The following is an 18352-nucleotide window of genomic DNA, read 5'->3' as shown; positions in this document are numbered from 1 at the left end:
AAAAGCAAGTAGTTCTGAAAAACAAGCTATCTAGAGCAGGAAGAAGAAACATCTCCAGACTCTACAGAAAGAGCTGCAAAGAATCCATGGTGAGCACTCAGTCCAGGAAAACAACCCCAAATCCTGTGCAAGAATGTTCTCTGTTGCTAACCAGTGGTGGTGAACACCTTTCATCCCAGCACTCAGAGGGCAGAGGCAGGTGGATCTCTTGTGAGCTTAAGGCCAGCCTAGTCTACAGAACGAGTTCCAGGACAGGCTCCAAAGCTACACAGAGAAACCCTGTCTTGAAAAACAAACAAACAAAACAAAACAACAATAACAAAAAACAAAAACAAAAAGCTAAAACCAAACCAAACCAAACTCCATTACTGTGTTTGGAACAAAGGAAAACAAACCAACCTATATGTTAGACATCACTGATCTTTTCTGTCTCTGGGCCTTTTTACATGTTTACCCTCTACCTAAACCACTACTCTCCTCTTCTCTTACCTTCCTCTCAGCTGTTAGCTTAACTGGTATTAATTAATTAATTTATTTGTTTGTTTGTTTATTTATTTATTTTTGGTTTTTCAAGACAGGGTTTCTTTTCTCTGTACTGTTTTAGAGGCTGTCCTGGAACTTGCTCTGTAGACCAGGCTGGCCTTGAACTCACAGAGACTCACCTTCCTCTGTGCTGCCTCCTGAGTGCTAGGATTAAAGGGGAGCTCCATGAGGTCATCTCAGTCTCTAAAGGTTCCCTCACATGCTTGCTACAGTGAAGCTCAAACGGCTGAGATGGGTAAAAGTGCAAGCCTGAACAGCTGTGTCAGATCCCAGGAGCCTATAGTAGAAGAGGGGACTGACTCCAGAAAGTTGCCTTCTGACCTCTGCACATATGCCAAGGCATGTACACCCCCACACACCAGCCCTAATAAAAATAAGAGTGAGACTTGACCTATGTTTTCCCATCATGCTTTTCTGTCTCCTTTACAGCCAGTCTACTTTTTATTTGCTGACTTACCATTTTCATGTTTTCCCCATATGAAATTTAAGCTTCATGAACTTATGAGAGTGAGATATTCTGAGTGTTTCTCAAGTAGTCTGACATGTGTTTAATAGGTATCCATTGAACTGGATAAGTCAAGTTGTCCTCAGGTTTAGAAAAGTTACTGAGATAAAAATCCATCAGCAGGGGCTGAGAGTGTGGTTCAGTTTAATGGGTTTACCTAGCAGTTGTGAAGCTCTGGGTCTGATAGAACTAGGCATGGTGGACAGGCCTGTAACCCTGGCATCTGAGAGGTGGAGGAAAGATTATCAGAAGTTCAAAGTTATTCTCAACTGCAAAAAGAGTTTCACAATCAACCTGGACTACATGAGACACTGTCTCAAAAACCAAAAATTAAAGCAGAAAATCCATCAGCAAGCTGCCTGCATACTTTAGGGAGTGGATATAGGTTTCAGGTTACCAAATATACTAATAAAAGGGTCAATAAAGTAGGAAATCAATACCAAACAATAATCATTGACCTTTGTAAAGGGGGAGTCATTTATGTCCTTACTAATTTATCCACTTATCCAGCAAGCATTTATTGGACAGTTGCTATATTCTACTATCAGATAATAACACAATGTGTTAACAACCTGTTGGAAATTCTATGAAAATATAAAGTGGTACCTCTGGGAACTACCTGGGCCAAAGCAGAAAGTAGGGTTCCTGATGGGGAAAAGTGGGTGACATTGTCCCCTAGAGATAGTCTTGGCACACAGTGGTTACATGAGCCTTTTGGCTTCCTACACAGTGCAAGGGATATTTGGGGCAACAAATGGTGTTTATGGTTTGGAGGGACAAAGGCCTGTAAGGGGAAAATTAAAGTGGACATAGAGTCTCAGTAGCCAAACTGGGGAAGAGGAAGGAGAGGAGAGGAGAGAGAGAAATGGATGAGTTAAAGGAGAACTGACCCCAGTCCCCTCAGGCAAACTGCACATCTTCTTTTACACCCTAAGTTGAATGTCTGGGAAATCGCCTTCTGTGTAAGTCCAATGGTGCCCCTGTACCAGCTTTGCTTATTGTTCAAGTTTCCTTTTTTTTTGTAAATTATGTATGTGAAGTTTCAAGATGAGGTGCTATGCTATTTCTTTCTGTTTTGTTTTTTGCTTTTTGGTTTGTTTGTTTTTTGAGACAGGGTTTCTCTGTATAGCCCTGATTGTCCTGGAACTCACTTTATAGACCAGACCGAGTCTAACTCTTGGGAAGTCATCTGCCTCTGCCTCTGCCTTCCCAGTGCTGGGATTAAAGGAGTATGCCACCACTGCCCAACTAATAAAGTTCTTAAACTTCTTATCCACTACATATCAACTGGGGTTCTTGGGGCTTGGAGTTTGTTTTGCTTTATGTTTGGTTATTTATTTATTTGTTTATTTATTTATTTACTAGGTGTTAGTTCTTTCCTTTCATGTGGGTCCAAGAATTGAACTCAAATTGTCCGGCTTAGCAAGTGCCCTTACCTGTGAGCCATCTTATTGATACTACTAGGGTTCTTGGTGTTTTTGTTTTGTTTTAATTAATGTATACAGTGTTCGGTTTGCACATATGCCTGCAGTCCAGAAAAGGGCACCAGATCTCATTATAGATGGTTGTGAGCCACCATGTGGTTGCTGGGACCTCAGGATCTCTGGAAGAGCAGCAGTGCTCTTAACCTCTGAGCCATCTCTCCAGACCCACTACTGGTGTTCCTATATGTAATGTGGCAGGTAGAGTTTACTTGCTTGTATATTTTTAAATTATTTTATTTGTGCACATGTGTGCAGGAGTGGAAGCATATGCATAATGTGGTGATCATTTGGAGGCCAGAGCACAACTTTTCTGGAGGCCATTCTCTTGCTCTTTTTGCTGAGACAGAGTCTCCAGTGTTTCTGCAGCTCCGGTATTGTATGCTAGCTGACTGGGAGCTTGTCAGTGATTCTCCTGTCTCCTCCTATCTTTCCACAGGAGTGCTGGGATTACATATTCTAGGCACGGCATTAAACTTTTTGTGGGTTCCAAGGATTGAATTTAAGTCATCATGCTAAGTGGCATGCACTTTTACACACTGAACCGTCTCACTGGTCCATTTTTTAAGACAGTCTTAGGATGTAGTCCAAGACGACCTTGAACTTACGATCCTCCTGCCTCAGCTTCCTCAGTGCTGGGGTTACAGGCTTGCATCACCATCCCCCATTTGGGAGACGGAATCATTAGAGTCCCAGATATACAGTGCTCTAGTTGTGCTCTCGCTGTCTCCATCCTCATGGTTGGCTCTGCGATCCCTGCTGGAGAGCCTGGGAGTCTAAAAACAGACTCACCAGGTGCCGTGATTCCAGGAGCCTCATCCCCACACCAAGGAGGTTTACAGAGCTGACTGCCAGGGCTACCAGTGGTGACGCATACCCTGACCTATATAATGGGTACACCTCAACTAGACGTCCTCTTCACTTCCCTGTCTCCTCAGAGTAACACATCCCTTCTCTCCCATGCCACCTAGGAATCACAGACACCCCAGCTGAGAGCTCCTGCTATGAAACCTTCTCCTTTCCTCTGAGGCCCATGAGAAGGGACACCCCACTCTGCAGAGTGTGCCTGAGCTTTCCTTAGAGCCCCTGCTATACCGCTACCTATCTGTCCATGATGCTGATAACTCTTCTATTAAATTTCTTACTACCAAAAGACAGTCTGCCTCAGTGTTCTGCTTGTGTCCCAGACCTGAGGACTTTCAGAAATTAGATGGAGGAAGGTGAGAATGGAAGGAAGATGTAGGAGTGGAAGGTAAGAATGGATTATCAAACAAGAATCTGAGGTTTCTGAGCTTAAGAATGGCAAGGAGTAAGCAGCGTGGTGGTGGCGGCGCACGCCTTTAATTCCAGCACTCGGGAGGCAGAGGCAGGCGGATCTCTGTGAGTTCAAAGCCAGCCTGGTCTACAAAGCCTGTTCCAGGACAGGCTCCAAAGCTACACAGAGAAACCCTGTCTCCACTGTCCCCCAAATGTCGAGAAGCTGAATATATTAGTATGGACCTGTAATTCCAGCAATAAGGGCAGAATGATAAACTGGTCAAGACCAACTGAGACTTTGCACCTGGAATACACAATATCCTTTCTCAAACAAAGCACATGGCAAGAAAGTTTCCAGGTCCCTAACTGTTACCTCTAAGGTAAGAGCATGTGTGTGGGGGGGGTAGATTTTTTTTAAAACACTGTGTCAACTATATAGACTCAATCCAGCTTGGGCTCCTCTTGCCTCACACAACTATGGCAGATAATATGATTTTTTTTGTTTCTTTTTCTTGTGTGTGTGTGTGTGTGTACACACGCACGCACACACACACACACACACGCATGTCTATGTACTGTACTGGCTACATGCAGTGCCCTTAGAAGCCAGAAGAAAGCACCAGATTCAAGAAGTAGTTAACATGAGGTTGGACAGCACCTGGATAGCCTTGCTAGGAACAGAACTCAGGTCCTCTGAAAGAGCAGTTAGTGTTCTTAGCCTCTGGAAGAGCAGCAGTGAGTGTCTTTAATCACTGAGCTATCTCCCTTGGTCCTCTTATTTCTCTCTTTTTTTCCTTCTTTTTTTTTTTTTTTTTTTTTTTGGTTTTTCGAGACAGGGTTTCTGTGTATTGTTTTGGAGCCTGTCCTGGAACTCACTCGGTAAACCAGGCTGGTCTCGAACTCACAGTGATCCGCCTGTCTCTGCCTCCCAAGTGCTGGGATTAAAGGCGTGCGCCACCAACGCCCGGCTTCTTTTTTTTTTTTAATGTTAGAGACAGGGTTTCTGCCCAGCTCCTTCTTTCTTTTTTGAGACAAGGACTTACATAGAGTTTACTATGCATGGACTTTGAATAATTTATGCATGCAATGGTTATGATGGGGGGGTCTCAAGTGTTATTCTGCCCATATGGAGGACAGGTAACAATTTGTTGGAATCAGTTTTATGCAGGCTTGGGGGATCAAACTCAAGTCATCAGGCCTGCACAGCAAGCACTTTTACCAGGCTCTAAACCATCTCAGTGGCCCCCAACTACACTGTTGACATCTGACCTATTCTATTGCTCTGCTTTGGAGAGTTTCCTTGCTGCTTTTGCAGTTGGTGTGAGCCTTTATCTCAGTCCCTTAAATAAGAGGTCAAGAATCGCCTGGCGTTCGTGGCACACACCTTTAATCCCAGCACTCAGGAGGCAGAGGCAGACAAATCACTAGAAATTTGAGGCCAGCCTGGTCTATATAGCAAGCTCCAGACCAGCCAGGACTACATAGAGAGACTCTAAAGATGACCCTGATCCTCTGGCTTTCAGCTCCCAAGTGCCACCATACCAATTTATGTGGTGATGGGGATTGTGCGGGACAATTTTATGTAAAATTGACACAAGCTAAAGTTCTCTGAGAGGAGGGAACCTCAATTAAGAAAATGCTTCCATAATCCAGGTGGTGGTGGTGCATGCCTTTAATCCCAGCACTTAGGAGTCAGAGGTAGGCAGATCTCTATGAGTTCAAAGCCAGCCTGGTCTACAACCTGAGCTCCAGTCAGCCAGAGCTACACACACACACACACACACACACACACACACACACACACACACACACACACACACACACAGTCAAGAACCTAAAAGCACTTGGCCCAGATTCTGCCCAATGGTAATGTAAGTGCTGATGTTGCAGACATGCACTTCCATACCACACACCACACCACGCTTTTTTCTTTTTTCTTCCTTGCTTCCTTTCTTCCTCCCTTCCTCCCTCCCTCCCTCCCTCCCTCCCTCCCTCCCTCCCTTCCTTCCTTCCTTCCTTACTTCTTCTATATTGCTTTTGTTTTTGAGACAGGGTTTCTCTGTGTAGTTCTGGCTGTTCTGGTACTCGCTTTGTAGACCGTGCTGGCCTTGAACTCTGAGATCCACCTGCCTCTGCCTCCTGAGTGCTGGGATTAAAGGTGTGGGCCACATGTTCAGTCACACTTCACTTTTCAAAATATTTATTTTATTTATAATTATGTGTATATGTGTGTGTGTCTATGTTTAAATGCATGTGCCTAAGGAGTCAAGAAGAGGGTGTCAGAAACTCTGGAGCTGGAGTTATAGGTACTTGTGAGCCACCCCATGTGGTTGCTGGGAACTAAACTTAGGTCCATTGGAAGCACAGAACTCATTCTTCACCACTGAGCCATTTCTCCAGCCCCAAAACAATTTTATTATTATTATTTTGTCATATAGTATTATTAAACTGAGGTACAGCAAGATCAAATTATTTAATTGAGGGCTACAGAGATGGCTCAGAGGTTAAGAGCACTGGCCACTCTTCCAGATGTCCTGAGTTCAATTCCCAGCATCCACATTGATGGGGGAAGTCCTTCTGTGTATATGTTTGTCTGATTGGTTGATAAATAAAGCACTGTTGGCCAATAGGGAAGCAAGATAGGTGGGACTAGGAGTTGAGGAGGATTCTGGGGAATGTAGTCAAGAGTAGAGTTGCCATGTGATCCTGGGAAGAGAGGACACATAAGGCTGCATCCTCGGTAAGATAAGACCTTACAAAAATATATATTAGTAATTATGGGTTAATAATTAAGTCAGAGCTAGCCATTAAGAAACCAGAGAAAACGGCCAACAGCTTCATAATTAATATGGTGTCCTGAATGTTCATTTGGAACTGACGTGGCTCTGGGACCAGGCTGGCGGGAAGAATGCGTTATACCACATGGTGACCCACAACCATCTATAATGAGATCTGGTGTCCTCTTCTGGCATGCAGGCAGAACACTGTATACATAATGAATAAATAAATCAATAAATAAATCTGTTTAAAAAGGCTAAAAAATAATTTAATTGAGATCACATAGTTTATTTGAAGGTTGGTGGCTTTGTATTAGTTATTATGTGACATCTCTCCTGTCTAAAATTCTCTGCTTGATTCTCCAATGCACCACAAATACAACTGAACTCATTGTTCATGGCTTACAAAGCCTCACTGATATGGTTCTGACATGTCTGACTTGATCTCCCATGTGATTCAACCCCCTGGCTCCTTCTGCTTCAGCAACACCAGCTTTCCTTGGTTTCTCACTTGGGGCCTTGGCATACGCTGGGCACTCCATCTGGAATGATCATCTCCCAGACCTCAGTAGGCCTCCTTGTGTCTCCATCTCTGCCAAGACACCACTCTTCAGTGAGACACTCCTTGCTAGAACAGACACTGTATCAACTGTTTTGTTTCCTACACAGCACTCACAATTCCTTCAAATTGTGTATTTGTTTGTCTCTTTCACCAGAATTTGAACATAGACTTTGATGTCTTGTTCATTGTTATATAGCTAGTGCTAATAATTAAGCAAGCGAACGGTGAATACACAAGGCCAGTCAACTGGAAAGTGGCAGAGCTGGCACGTAAACTACTATTCCATCCCTGAGCCCATCTCTCAGCTACTGTGCTCTGTTGGTCTGACTTGAGATCTCAGGAGGCTGAGAGAACATAAGGAAAATGAAAATGTCTTTGAAACTCCCTAATGCTTGAGTAAAACAAGGGATTATTATTCTTTGGTTCACCCTCTGCTTGTCTAGTAATACTTTGGCTTACTGGCTTTATAAGGATGTTTTGTGAGGTGCCAATGAGATAATGGATGGGGAAATATTTAAAGAAGTTAAAGGCTTTACATAGTAGAAGGGCCTGTAAAGATTATTTCCATGCCAGTGGCTTCCCAAGACTCCCATCCTCTACCTTAGGTTTGACATTAATATTGCTGACAGGAATGGGGGAGGGAGGGAGCCACAGGGGACCCAGAGACTCTGTGTCCCAGTAATTAAACATGTCGGGACTGAAGCATAGCCAGCAGCAGCATCTGGTTGCAATTACCAGAGGGGACCAAAGTGATTAGTCACCTTTATAGTAAGAGCCAGGCAGGAACTCTGGGCTCCTCCCTGGAGAGGGCCTTCCATCCAGATTTGGAGTTTTTTTCCTTGCTGCTACCCAACTGCTGCGAGTCTCCTGGTCCTCAGACAATAGCTCCTCTCTGAGACTCCTCTGTGTCCTCCAAGTTCCAGACCACTGGGTGAGTCCTTGGCTGAAAGTTAAATTCCCTAATGCCCCTACCACAGCACCTTATCACTTATGGCTACTTTCTAGAGCAAGATTCTTGGCATAACGTGTTGAGAAGGCCATTGAGATGACTCAGTGGATGAGACCAAGCTCTAACCTGATGATCTGAGTTTGGTCCTGGAGACCCATGTGGTGGGAGGAGAGAACCAGCTCCCCCAGTATCCTCTGACCTCTGTGTGCCACTACATACAAGCAGAAATACAGTTTGTTTGTTTGTTTTGCTTTTTTTTTTTGGTAGAAATACAGTTTTAAGGTAGACCTTGATCCCAGCACTGAGGAAGCAGAGGCAGGCAGATCTCTGTGTGTTGGAGGCCAGCCTGGTCTACAGAGTAAGTTCCAGGGCAGCCAGAGCCACATAGTGAGACATGATCTCAAAAATAAGGAAGAAAGAAAGAAAGAAAGGAAGGAAGAAAGAGGAAAATAGAGAAATAAAAATTAAAAAATTTTAAATGTAATTTTAAAAATATTGGGAAAGGGATGGGTGTGGCAGCATACACCGGCAATCCTACCATGCAGGGAGTAGAGGAAGGAGATTCAAGAGTTCAAGTTCGCCAGGTGGTGGCATGCTTCTTTAATCTCAGCACTCTGGAGGCAGAGGCAAGTAGATCTCTGAGTTAAAGGACAGTCTGGTCTACAAAGTGAGTTCCAGGACAGCCAGGGCTACACAGAGAAACCCTGTCTTGTAAAACAAAAACAAAACAAAAAGCCCAGAAAAGCAGAAAGTGAACTTCAAAAGTAGTGAGACAGCTTGGGGTTGAAGGTGCTTGCCACAAAAGCTTGACCTAAATTTAATCAGAGACCCAAGTAAAGGCAGAAGGAGAAAACAGACTTTGCAAAGGTGCTCTCTGACCTTTCCGTGTGTGTGTGTGTGTGTGTGTGTGTGTGTGAGTGTGTGTGAGTGTGAGTGTGTGTGTGAGTGTGTGAGTGTGTGTGTGTTGGGGCACATGCACCTATGCATGCATACACATAGTAACAATAAATAAGTTTCTAAGTTGGGTTGGAGAGATGGTTCAGCCGTTAAGAGCACTTACTGCTTTTGGACCTGAGTTCAGTTCTCAGCACCCATATTAACTGTCTACAAATTGAACTCCAAAGGATTCAATGCCCTCTTCTGGCCCTTACTAAGGACACCATACACACGCACATACACACTCAAATACAAAGAAATAATTTTTAATTAAAATTTTAATTTATTTGTCTGTAAAACAAGGGAAGGAGGCTGAGAGGATCGTCAGCAAAAATTGTTCAGAGTGGGGCGAGGCTGTGAAGTAAGGGTTTAAAAGTAATGGAAGACAAAGGCCAGTGTCCTCAGAAGGCATAGCGCTTATTAACATTTATCAGAGTTTTAAAAAATTACATAGTATTTATTTTGTGTATATGTGTGCATGTGTTCAGAGAGATGGGGACTGGGACAGCTTGTGAAGGTTGGCTCTGTTTGCTCCTTCTACTTGGTGGGACCTGGGGATCAAACTCAGGTTGTCAGGCTTGGCGGCAGTCACCTTTAACCCACTGAGACATGTCTCCAGTCATCTCCTCAGGTTTTTTAAAATAATTCATTCTACTGAATACCCACAGGAACTCTTTGTATGACAATGCTGTCATTACCCCTGCTCGGAGTTGCAGAGTGTTTGGAAGGCTCTCTGGGATCACACAATGTATAAATAGCATACCCACCAAGAATCAAACCCAGGCCTTCCTGCAGAGCCTCCATCCTTATCAATCACTCATTGGATGTCTGCATCGACTCGTTCATAGCTTTGCTTATCCAGAGGATAGAGCTTGGAAAATTAGCAAAACAGCACCTCTCCCTTTTAGGGACTCGAGTCCAGTAGAAAAGGCAGGGTATGTTTAAAACGATGGCTTTTCAGACTGAGCAAGACAAATAGAGCATGCCTGCTTTTATATTAGCATCTAGATTTATATATGGCTTGAAGCAGAAGGATCAGTGGCTACTGGGAGGGTGAAGGCACCCATGGGGAGATGTGGGAACAGGAAGCTAATGGAGATGGGGGCAGGGACACGAACATCGAATTATTTCTTTCATATGCAGAACTTATATATTTAAATATATAGAGATATAACAGGAAAGCAGAAAGGATACTTTCATGGAAGAAGGGCTCTGGGTTGTGGGAGGAGATAGGGGAGAGAATAAGATCAAAATGTAATAATATTAGTGTATGAAAACACCACAGCGAAACACATTATTTATTCTAACTTTTAAAAAGAAATGATAAAAAAGAAAATCATAATGTTTCTTTAAAAGGGCCAGTTTGAGAGTCATTCATACAACACACACTGAGAATCTGCTATATGCTGGGCTCTGTGCCAAGCCCTGGGAATAATTGAAAGACAAATATGGTACAGTGTAGTTATAATCTAATGGGATAGACAGATATGTACATAAATTATGATAGGCAGAAGGAATTCAGTTAAAATAAAACTATGAAAAAAGCACACAGGCTGGAAAATCTGACCTGCCTTGGAGATGGGGGCAGAGGCTGAGGCTGGGTGGATTTGAACTCTGAGAGCAGAAAGAAGCCCAGCAGGCATGTGGTGGTTGTTTGGGAGCTTCATGTCTTTCCTGGGGAGTAGGGGTTGGCTTTGTGTCGTGTGGCAGCTGGCACATGGGTCAGCTCCTGCTCAGTGGGTAGGCTCTCGGTGTGGGGGTGGGGTAGGGACAAAGAGATCCTGGAGGCCAGGAAATCATTTCTAAGGGAGTTGTAGCAGGTAAAAGCTACAGTGAGGAGGATCGGGGCAGTGATAGACTGTAGGAGGAAGATGACAAGGAGGACGGTAAAAGAAGGCAGGTCAGTGCTGGGCCTGGATGACCTGAGGGACTGTAATGACTTCAAGCCATCCTCCAGTCTCCCTGAAGAAAGCAGGTGGTGCCTTGGTCCTTTGAAGTCCAGTCTTCAGACCTGGAGCTATCAGTGAAGCCTGGAGTGGCTGAGTAAGTGAACCAGGAACAACGTTATGAAAAAGAGTACTTTCTGCTTGGGGAAAGACAGAATTCTGCTCCCAGCACCCATGACAGGGTGACACACAGCTGCCTGCCACTCCAGCTCCAAGGGACCTAATACCTTTTTCTCGTTTCCTCTGGCATCCTCTTTCCACACATACACATAAACAAAGTAAATATTTTAAGAAAGAAAACAGACTTGCAGCCACTTAGCTATCCGGAGTGAGGACTTTGTTTGGGTTGTCTTGGTGAGGGCTCTGTGCATGCTAACCATGCACGGGACTTCTGAGTTACATGCCTAGACTCCAGCAGAGAGTTTCTAGAAACCAACTTAAGTGTGTGAATGGATCTGTTAGGTCAGCTGCATGAGTCGAGGATTAATAAGGAAGGCTAGGGTAGGTGGTACAGTTCCATAATCCCAAGCTGTATCCAAGGAGGTGGATGTAGGAGGATCAGGACTTCCAGGGAAGCCTCAGCTAACATTGCAAGTCCAAGGCCAGCTTTCGCCATGGGAGACTGTCAAGAGAAGGAAAAGAAGAGACTCTGGACTGGGGTGGAGCTCTGTGGCAGTGTTTGCCTATTATTCTTGAGCGAGGCCTGGGGTTTCATCCCCTCGCCACCACTCTCAGTGCATGAAGCTATTCCATGTGAAGCTGCTCCCCTTCTCCATGACCCCGAGTAAGTTTCCCAGGGCTCTATAACACGGTTCTCCAAAGAAAGGGTGCCTAAGTACTTTAGCAAGGCATTTTACGGAGACCCTTGGAGCTAGGCGGTGGCACATGCCTGCAATCTCAGGGTCTGGTAGGTGTAGGATCAGGAAGGAGTTCAAGGCTAGCCTTGGGTACATAGTGAACTTGAGGCCAGGTTGGGTTACATAAGACCTTATCTAAAGAAGAAGAAAAGGGAGGAAAGGAGCACTCTTGAGTTGAGCAGGGATCCAGCTTTCTCCACCAGCTACTAGAAAAGTAGTCCATGAGAACTTTCTCTTTCAGCCTCCTGCAGGGGTCGCTGCTGTCTTAGGCTGAGGCTGCCACCTCTGGCGCCAGCCAATTTCTTCTAAGAAAACTGGCGGTCTTTGCCTGAGTGCACACACACTCTGGACCTGTTTGCAGCCAGGGGGCTACAGGATGACAGTGCTTAGCAAATGGCATTTGGTGGGGGTAGTATAATGGGCACTCCTTTTTTTTCTGTTTCTGGGTCACAAGTTTATTAAAGTAAAGGAAACTGTGGGTAAATGCTGCCATCTGTGCTGCCCCCCAACACACCACACACACACACACACACACACACACACACACACACACACACACACACACACACCAGGTCCCAGACTAGACAGAGGGATTGAAACTGCTTTACAAACACTCCCAGGACTTCACTGAAAACCTAACTCTGCTTGCCTAGTGCCTGCAGGTCTTTGCAACTCATTCCTCAGCATCTCTGCTTGGGATGGTGGGGTGGGCTGCTCCAGGAGGTGGAGGTGAAGACCCCTAAGTCTGCTCTGGGATGGGGAGGCCCCCTAAGCCTGAGTCCCGCTGCGGGGCTCTGAGCCAAGAGCCCCTGTGAGCCGTGGCCTCCAAAGGGCAGTGGTGATTTTTTCACATAAATATATCGCACTTAAATGAATTTAGACAGCATGACATCAGAGAGTAATTAAATTGGTTTGGGTTGGAATTCCGTTTCCAATTCCTGAGTTCAGGTTTGTAAAAGATTTTTCTGAGCACCTGCAGGTTCGTGTGTGTGTGTGTGTGTGTGTGTGTGTGTGTGTGTGTGTGTGTGTAAGTATTTTCACTGGAAAGGATTCAAAATTAGAGGGGGAAAAAAACTGGAGCGCACAGGCAGCATTACGCCATTCTTCCTTCTTGGAAAAATCCCTCAGCCTTATACAAGCCTCCTTCAAGCCCTCAGTCAGTTGTGCGGGAGAAAGGGGGCGGTCGGCTTTCTCCTTTCAAGAACGAGTTATTTTCAGCTGCTGACTGGAGACGGTGCACGTCTGGACACGGGAGCATTTCCACTATGGGACTGGATACAGACACACGCCCGGCGGACTTCAAGGCGCTCAGACTGAGGAGAAAGCCCTGCCTGCCGGTGCTGCCGCTGCCGCCGCTGCTCCTGAAGCCCCACTCCTTTCATGGTTTTTCCTGCCAAGCTAGAGACACCTTCGCTGCGGCTGCCTTTCTCTGTGGTGTCAGTCAGCGGCTGACCAGAGGATGAGACTCCCCAAACTCCTCACTTTTTTGCTTTGGCACCTGGCTTGGCTGAACCTGGAATTTATCTGCACTGTGTTGGGTGCCCCCGATTTAGGTCAGAGACCCCCAGGGGCCAGGCCAGGGTTGGCCAAAGCAGAGGCCAAGGAGAGGCCACCCCTGGCCCGGAACATCTTTAGGCCAGGGGGTCATAGCTATGGTGGGGGGCCCACCAATGCCAGGGCAAAGGGAAGCTCTGGGCAGACACAGGCCAAGAAGGATGAACCCAGAAAGATACCCCCCAGATCCGGTGGGCCTGAAACTAAGCCAGGACCCCTTCCCCAGACTAGGCAGGCTGCAGCACGGACTGTATCCCCAAAAGGACAGCTTCCTGGGGGCAAAGCATCCTCAAAAGCAGGATCTGCCCCCAGCTCCTTTCTGCTGAAGAAGACCAGGGAGCCTGGGACCTCTCAAGAACCCAAGGAGCCGTTCCGCCCACCCCCCATCACACCCCATGAATACATGCTCTCGCTGTACAGGACGCTGTCCGATGCTGACAGAAAGGGACGCAACAGCAGCGTGAAGTTGGAGGCTGGCCTGGCCAACACCATCACCAGCTTTATTGACAAAGGGCAAGGTGAGGGGGTGGGGTGGCGGGGAGGGTCATTTGCACAGACCCAGGAGTTCCAAAGTCCTGGAGTTCGCAGGTGGGGAATAGTGTGTATAGCCAGCCTAGGGTGGGAGTCTGGAACTCACACATGCCAAGTCCAGCACTAGGAACGCCTAGGTATCACCAAGTTAAACTCCCGCAAGGTGCAGAATGGGCACTGAAGTGCAGAGAGGAGCTAAGATCTGGATGCTGGACTCCAAGATCCACTCTTGATTACTAGGTCATACTTTTGTGCGAGTTGCAACGCCCAAGTTTCTACGCCCAGCTTTTCCTCAGATAGTAGAGAGAAAGCAACTTTAGGTCCCCGTGGGCATCCAACTCTAACCTCAGAGAAGGGGCAAAGGGGTAGAATGTGGGAAAACAAAAGCATATCATCTTGGAGTCCCAGTTGAACTACGGACTAACTCACAATGTGACCCTAGGAGTCCCTTCTTCCCTGGGGTCTATTTTCCTGTGTGTATGCTACATGGGCACTGGACTAGGTGAAGTCTGAGTGCTTCGAATTCCTATCCTGCCGCTCGCCACTCTCCTCAGTAACCTGGGAGAATACTCGTCTCCTCGCTTCTCTGGAGGTCTGCCCACCTAGTGTTACTGGCTCAGCTTTCCCTCTCAACTTGCTGTGTGTTCCCAGCAAATCCCTTCTCTTCTCAGAGCCTCGGGCTCGCCACGGTGCGGAGCTGGCTGGAACGCTGGCAGTTGCTGAGGTGTCTTGGGGTTCACAGTCTCAGGTTCTCAGTCTTGGGACTTTGGCGGGGCAGGGTGGGGGAGGGGCCAGAGAGAGGGAGAGGCTCCTCATTAGAGCTGGTCTGTCGGGGGAATGACAGGGGGCGGGGGAGGGGCAGAGGCAGCAGGTCTGGCAGAGGTGGGGGAGGTGGCCTGGCTGCTTGCCCAGTCAAGGAAAGCTGTGACCCCTCTAGGGCTCATAAAATAAGTCCTTGTGTCCCCCCAGCACTAAGGGAGCTTGGGGAGGGGGAGATGGAGAGTTTAAAAGCCTAATTAGTTACCTTCTAGAGCAATATTTGAATATTCCCTAATGGCATATTGGCATTTAGGAAGGAGGGCATGCTGATTCAGAGATAACCACTGAACTTCACACATGCACACACACACACAGCGCCTTATATTTTACACACATGGTAAATGAATCACACACATGAATACACACATATATCATCATTTTTCAAGTACTCATTGAAGCCCAACTGTACTTGCATGTGCCAGTAGCATACATATTACTTTATACTCACTTGTGAACCTAATTGCAAGGGGGTTGCGCGCACGCGCACACACACACACACACACACACACACTGAAACACTCATGGACACAAAAACGTCAGACTGGGAACTAGGGAGGTTGAGTTGCAGGTTGGCTTTGTTATTAATTTGCTGTGTTACCTACATCAATTTACTCCCAAACTCTGTGCCTTGCCTGGAACAAGAACGCTAAGATCCTTAAGGTGGAGGAGGCTCAGAGAGGAGTATGGAAGTTCTAGGCTACAGTTCTATTTCTACTTTCCCCTAGTTAGATGACGTTGAATGGGCCCCCTGACTTACTCTGAGCTGCAGGCTCCTCCTCTGGAAGAGTAGTTTAAATGCACATACCACCCGTCTCACATGTGGGACATAATAATGCCGGGTCATGGATGGGGTACACACCGGTATAAGGCTGATGGCTCTCATGCATATCACGAACAGCACAGGGAACTCAGAACGTGCAAAGCGGCACACCTACCTTCATTTGGAAAAGGGCTCTTGGTAGTTTGGGTGTTGGCTTCGGCCATAGTGGGGAAGAGGTCAGAGAAATCTCTTTTGAGTAGGAGAGAGTTAGGTCCTCCCTGGAGGCTCAGAGGTGGCAGGCTGTCTTGGTGAAGTGGCAGGAATTGACTTCCGGCTGTTTTCTCCAGATGACCGAGGCCCTGTGGTCAGGAAGCAGAGGTACGTGTTTGACATCAGTGCTCTGGAGAAGGATGGGCTGTTGGGGGCTGAATTGCGGATCCTACGGAAGAAGCCCTTGGACACGGCCAAGCCAGCGGTCCCCAGTAGCGGGCGGGTTGCCCAGCTGAAGCTGTCCAGCTGCCCCAGCGGTCGGCAGCCGGCAGCTTTGCTGGATGTGCGCTCCGTGCCAGGCCTGGACGGATCTGGCTGGGAGGTGTTCGACATCTGGAAACTCTTCCGAAATTTTAAGAACTCAGCGCAGCTGTGCCTGGAGCTGGAGGCCTGGGAACGGGGCCGGGCTGTGGACCTCCGTGGCCTGGGCTTTGAACGTGCTGCTCGACAGGTCCATGAGAAGGCCCTATTCCTGGTGTTTGGTCGTACTAAGAAACGGGACTTGTTCTTTAATGAGATTAAGGCCCGCTCTGGCCAGGATGACAAGACTGTGTATGAATACCTGTTCAGCCAGCGGCGGAAACGGCGGGCCCCACTGGCCAATCGCCAGGGCAAGCGACCGAGCAAGAACCTCAAGGCTCGTTGCAGTCGCAAAGCTTTGCATGTCAACTTCAAGGACATGGGCTGGGACGACTGGATCATTGCGCCCCTTGAGTATGAAGCCTTTCATTGCGAAGGACTATGCGAGTTCCCCTTGCGCTCCCACTTGGAGCCCACAAACCATGCAGTTATCCAGACCCTGATGAATTCTATGGACCCTGAATCCACACCACCTACTTGTTGTGTGCCCACACGGCTGAGTCCCATTAGCATCCTCTTCATTGACTCTGCCAACAACGTGGTGTATAAACAGTACGAGGACATGGTCGTGGAATCTTGTGGCTGCAGGTAGCAGCACTGGCCCTCTGTCTTCCAGGGTGGCACATCCAGAGAGAACCCCTCCACATGCTCCTGGAATCACAGAGGGGCTGTGAAGTACCCCAACAGCCTGCGGGAAAGGGAATTTCAGTGGATGTACTCTTTGAGTGTGATCTGGGCTAACTGCCCCCCATCTGGAGATTCCTGCCCTTCTGCTCCTCTGACGGGCAGTGGCAGGCTAGACCCAGAGAACAAACTATGAGTGGGACTGAGACCCAGGAAAGGAGATCGTGAATGAGACTCAGGCACCATCCCTCCTGTCCCGGCCTCCTAGGCAGAGTCCTGGGTCTCCAGACTCTCCAGGGGAGCTGGTGCTATCCTAAGCGCTTCATAGGACAGCCACAGTGCAACCTCCCTCTTTGAGTCACCTTTGTGCCTGGTGGCTTTCCACTCGTAGGGCAGATTAGATGCTCATTGCCCGGGCTGGTGGAGAAGGGTAAGGACTTGGGTAGAGTATGAGCCTATTAGACTATTAGACTAAAATATGTCATTGATGAGATAAAAAGCTGAATCTTCATGCCTGAAGTTGTGGTGGATTTCTTGTTTACTCCAGGGGCCCCAGGCCCTTACAGAATTGCTGACTGTGAGGGTGAAGGTAGGTTGTCTCAGGTATAAACTGTTTCTCAGGCTTGGACCCCACCCCCACTCCTGGGAACTGAAGCAGAATGAGGCAGAGAGTACAGCTGGTCATGGCCAGTGCTCACCTCTAACCCCATTACTGATCCTTCCAAAGGGTCCCCAGCTCCTCTGCTCCATTGGGGCCTAGCAAAGAGCTAGAGTTTTACATTCCTTAATCAACGTCACTGTCTCCAAAATGAAGCCTTAAGAGTGGGGAGGAGGCTTGATTTCCTTTAAGATCATCTCCGCTTCGTTCACCAGCATTTGCTGAACCCTGGGTCCCCTCTGTCCCTGATCACAGAGTTGATTGGGCCCTCTACTTTTTTCCACTGAGGAATCTGGGCTGCCAAGGGTCTCCTCCTCCCTGTGGCGGTATCTCTTTCTATCATTGACCACTGTTCTGGCATGAGCCGGCTTGGTCTGGCCTGGGACCCCTCTGGTTCCGTGTGATCACAGCGCCTCACTGTGCACTCAGAGTCAGAAGTGGAGTCCCATTACATCTTATATTATATAAGCACATAATTACACACTAATCACCCATCTCCCTGCTGACCTCAGACAGACAGAAAATGCCAGGTACATCCTCACAGTGCGTCCTGCTTGGAACTTGGCCCACAGTAAATGCTCACTTCCCTTTCTTCACTAGAATCTTTGAGGAGTTGTGAGACATGAACTTTTGGAGAGGACAGTCCTCTGGTGGGGAAATTTAGGCACCTGGATTCCAGAGTGGAGGGCTCAAGGCCAGAATCTATCTACCTGGCTAAAGAGAGACACAAGAACCAGGAGAAGTCCAACTCTCTGGTTCCCACCCAGAGGGCCTCACAATTTTCCCCACCTCTCTCCAGCTGGGTCTTTGATTCCCAGGGCTGCCAGCCAAAGCTGTCTCAAGAGTAGGGATCCCTGCCCAACAATGGGCAGGTCTTGTGTCCTTTCCCTTTGGGCTGTCAGGACCTGAAGCAAGAGCCCACTGTAGGAGGCAGCCCTCTTTTGAGCTGCCTCCTTGGTTTGG

At 47.4% G+C, this 18352-nt stretch overlaps 1 protein-coding gene across 2 annotated transcripts; it reads left to right on the top strand.

Moving 5' to 3' along the window:
- Positions 1-7947: 7947 nt before the first annotated feature.
- Gdf5 (growth differentiation factor 5) lies at positions 7948-17242 on the top strand. Of its 2 annotated transcripts, XM_040733011.1 has the most exons (3): positions 7948-8056; positions 13032-13885; positions 15825-17242. In XM_040733011.1, exons 2-3 carry the CDS (start codon positions 13273-13275, stop codon positions 16697-16699), a joined length of 1488 nt encoding a protein of 495 aa, XP_040588945.1. In that variant the 5' UTR covers positions 7948-8056; positions 13032-13272; the 3' UTR covers positions 16700-17242. The 2 variants fall into 2 exon arrangements, with proteins under 2 accessions (XP_040588945.1, XP_005084683.1); XM_005084626.4 differs by lacking the exon at positions 7948-8056 and having other exon boundaries at positions 12762-13885.
- The last annotated feature ends 1110 nt before the right edge of the window (positions 17243-18352 follow it).

The sequence above is a fragment of the Mesocricetus auratus genome, unplaced genomic scaffold, assembly GCF_017639785.1.
Source record: "Mesocricetus auratus isolate SY011 unplaced genomic scaffold, BCM_Maur_2.0 Super-Scaffold_100028, whole genome shotgun sequence".
Lineage (NCBI taxonomy): Eukaryota > Metazoa > Chordata > Mammalia > Rodentia > Cricetidae > Mesocricetus > Mesocricetus auratus.
Note: the sequence above shows the minus strand (reverse complement) of the source record. Positions and strands in the feature narration are given on the sequence as shown.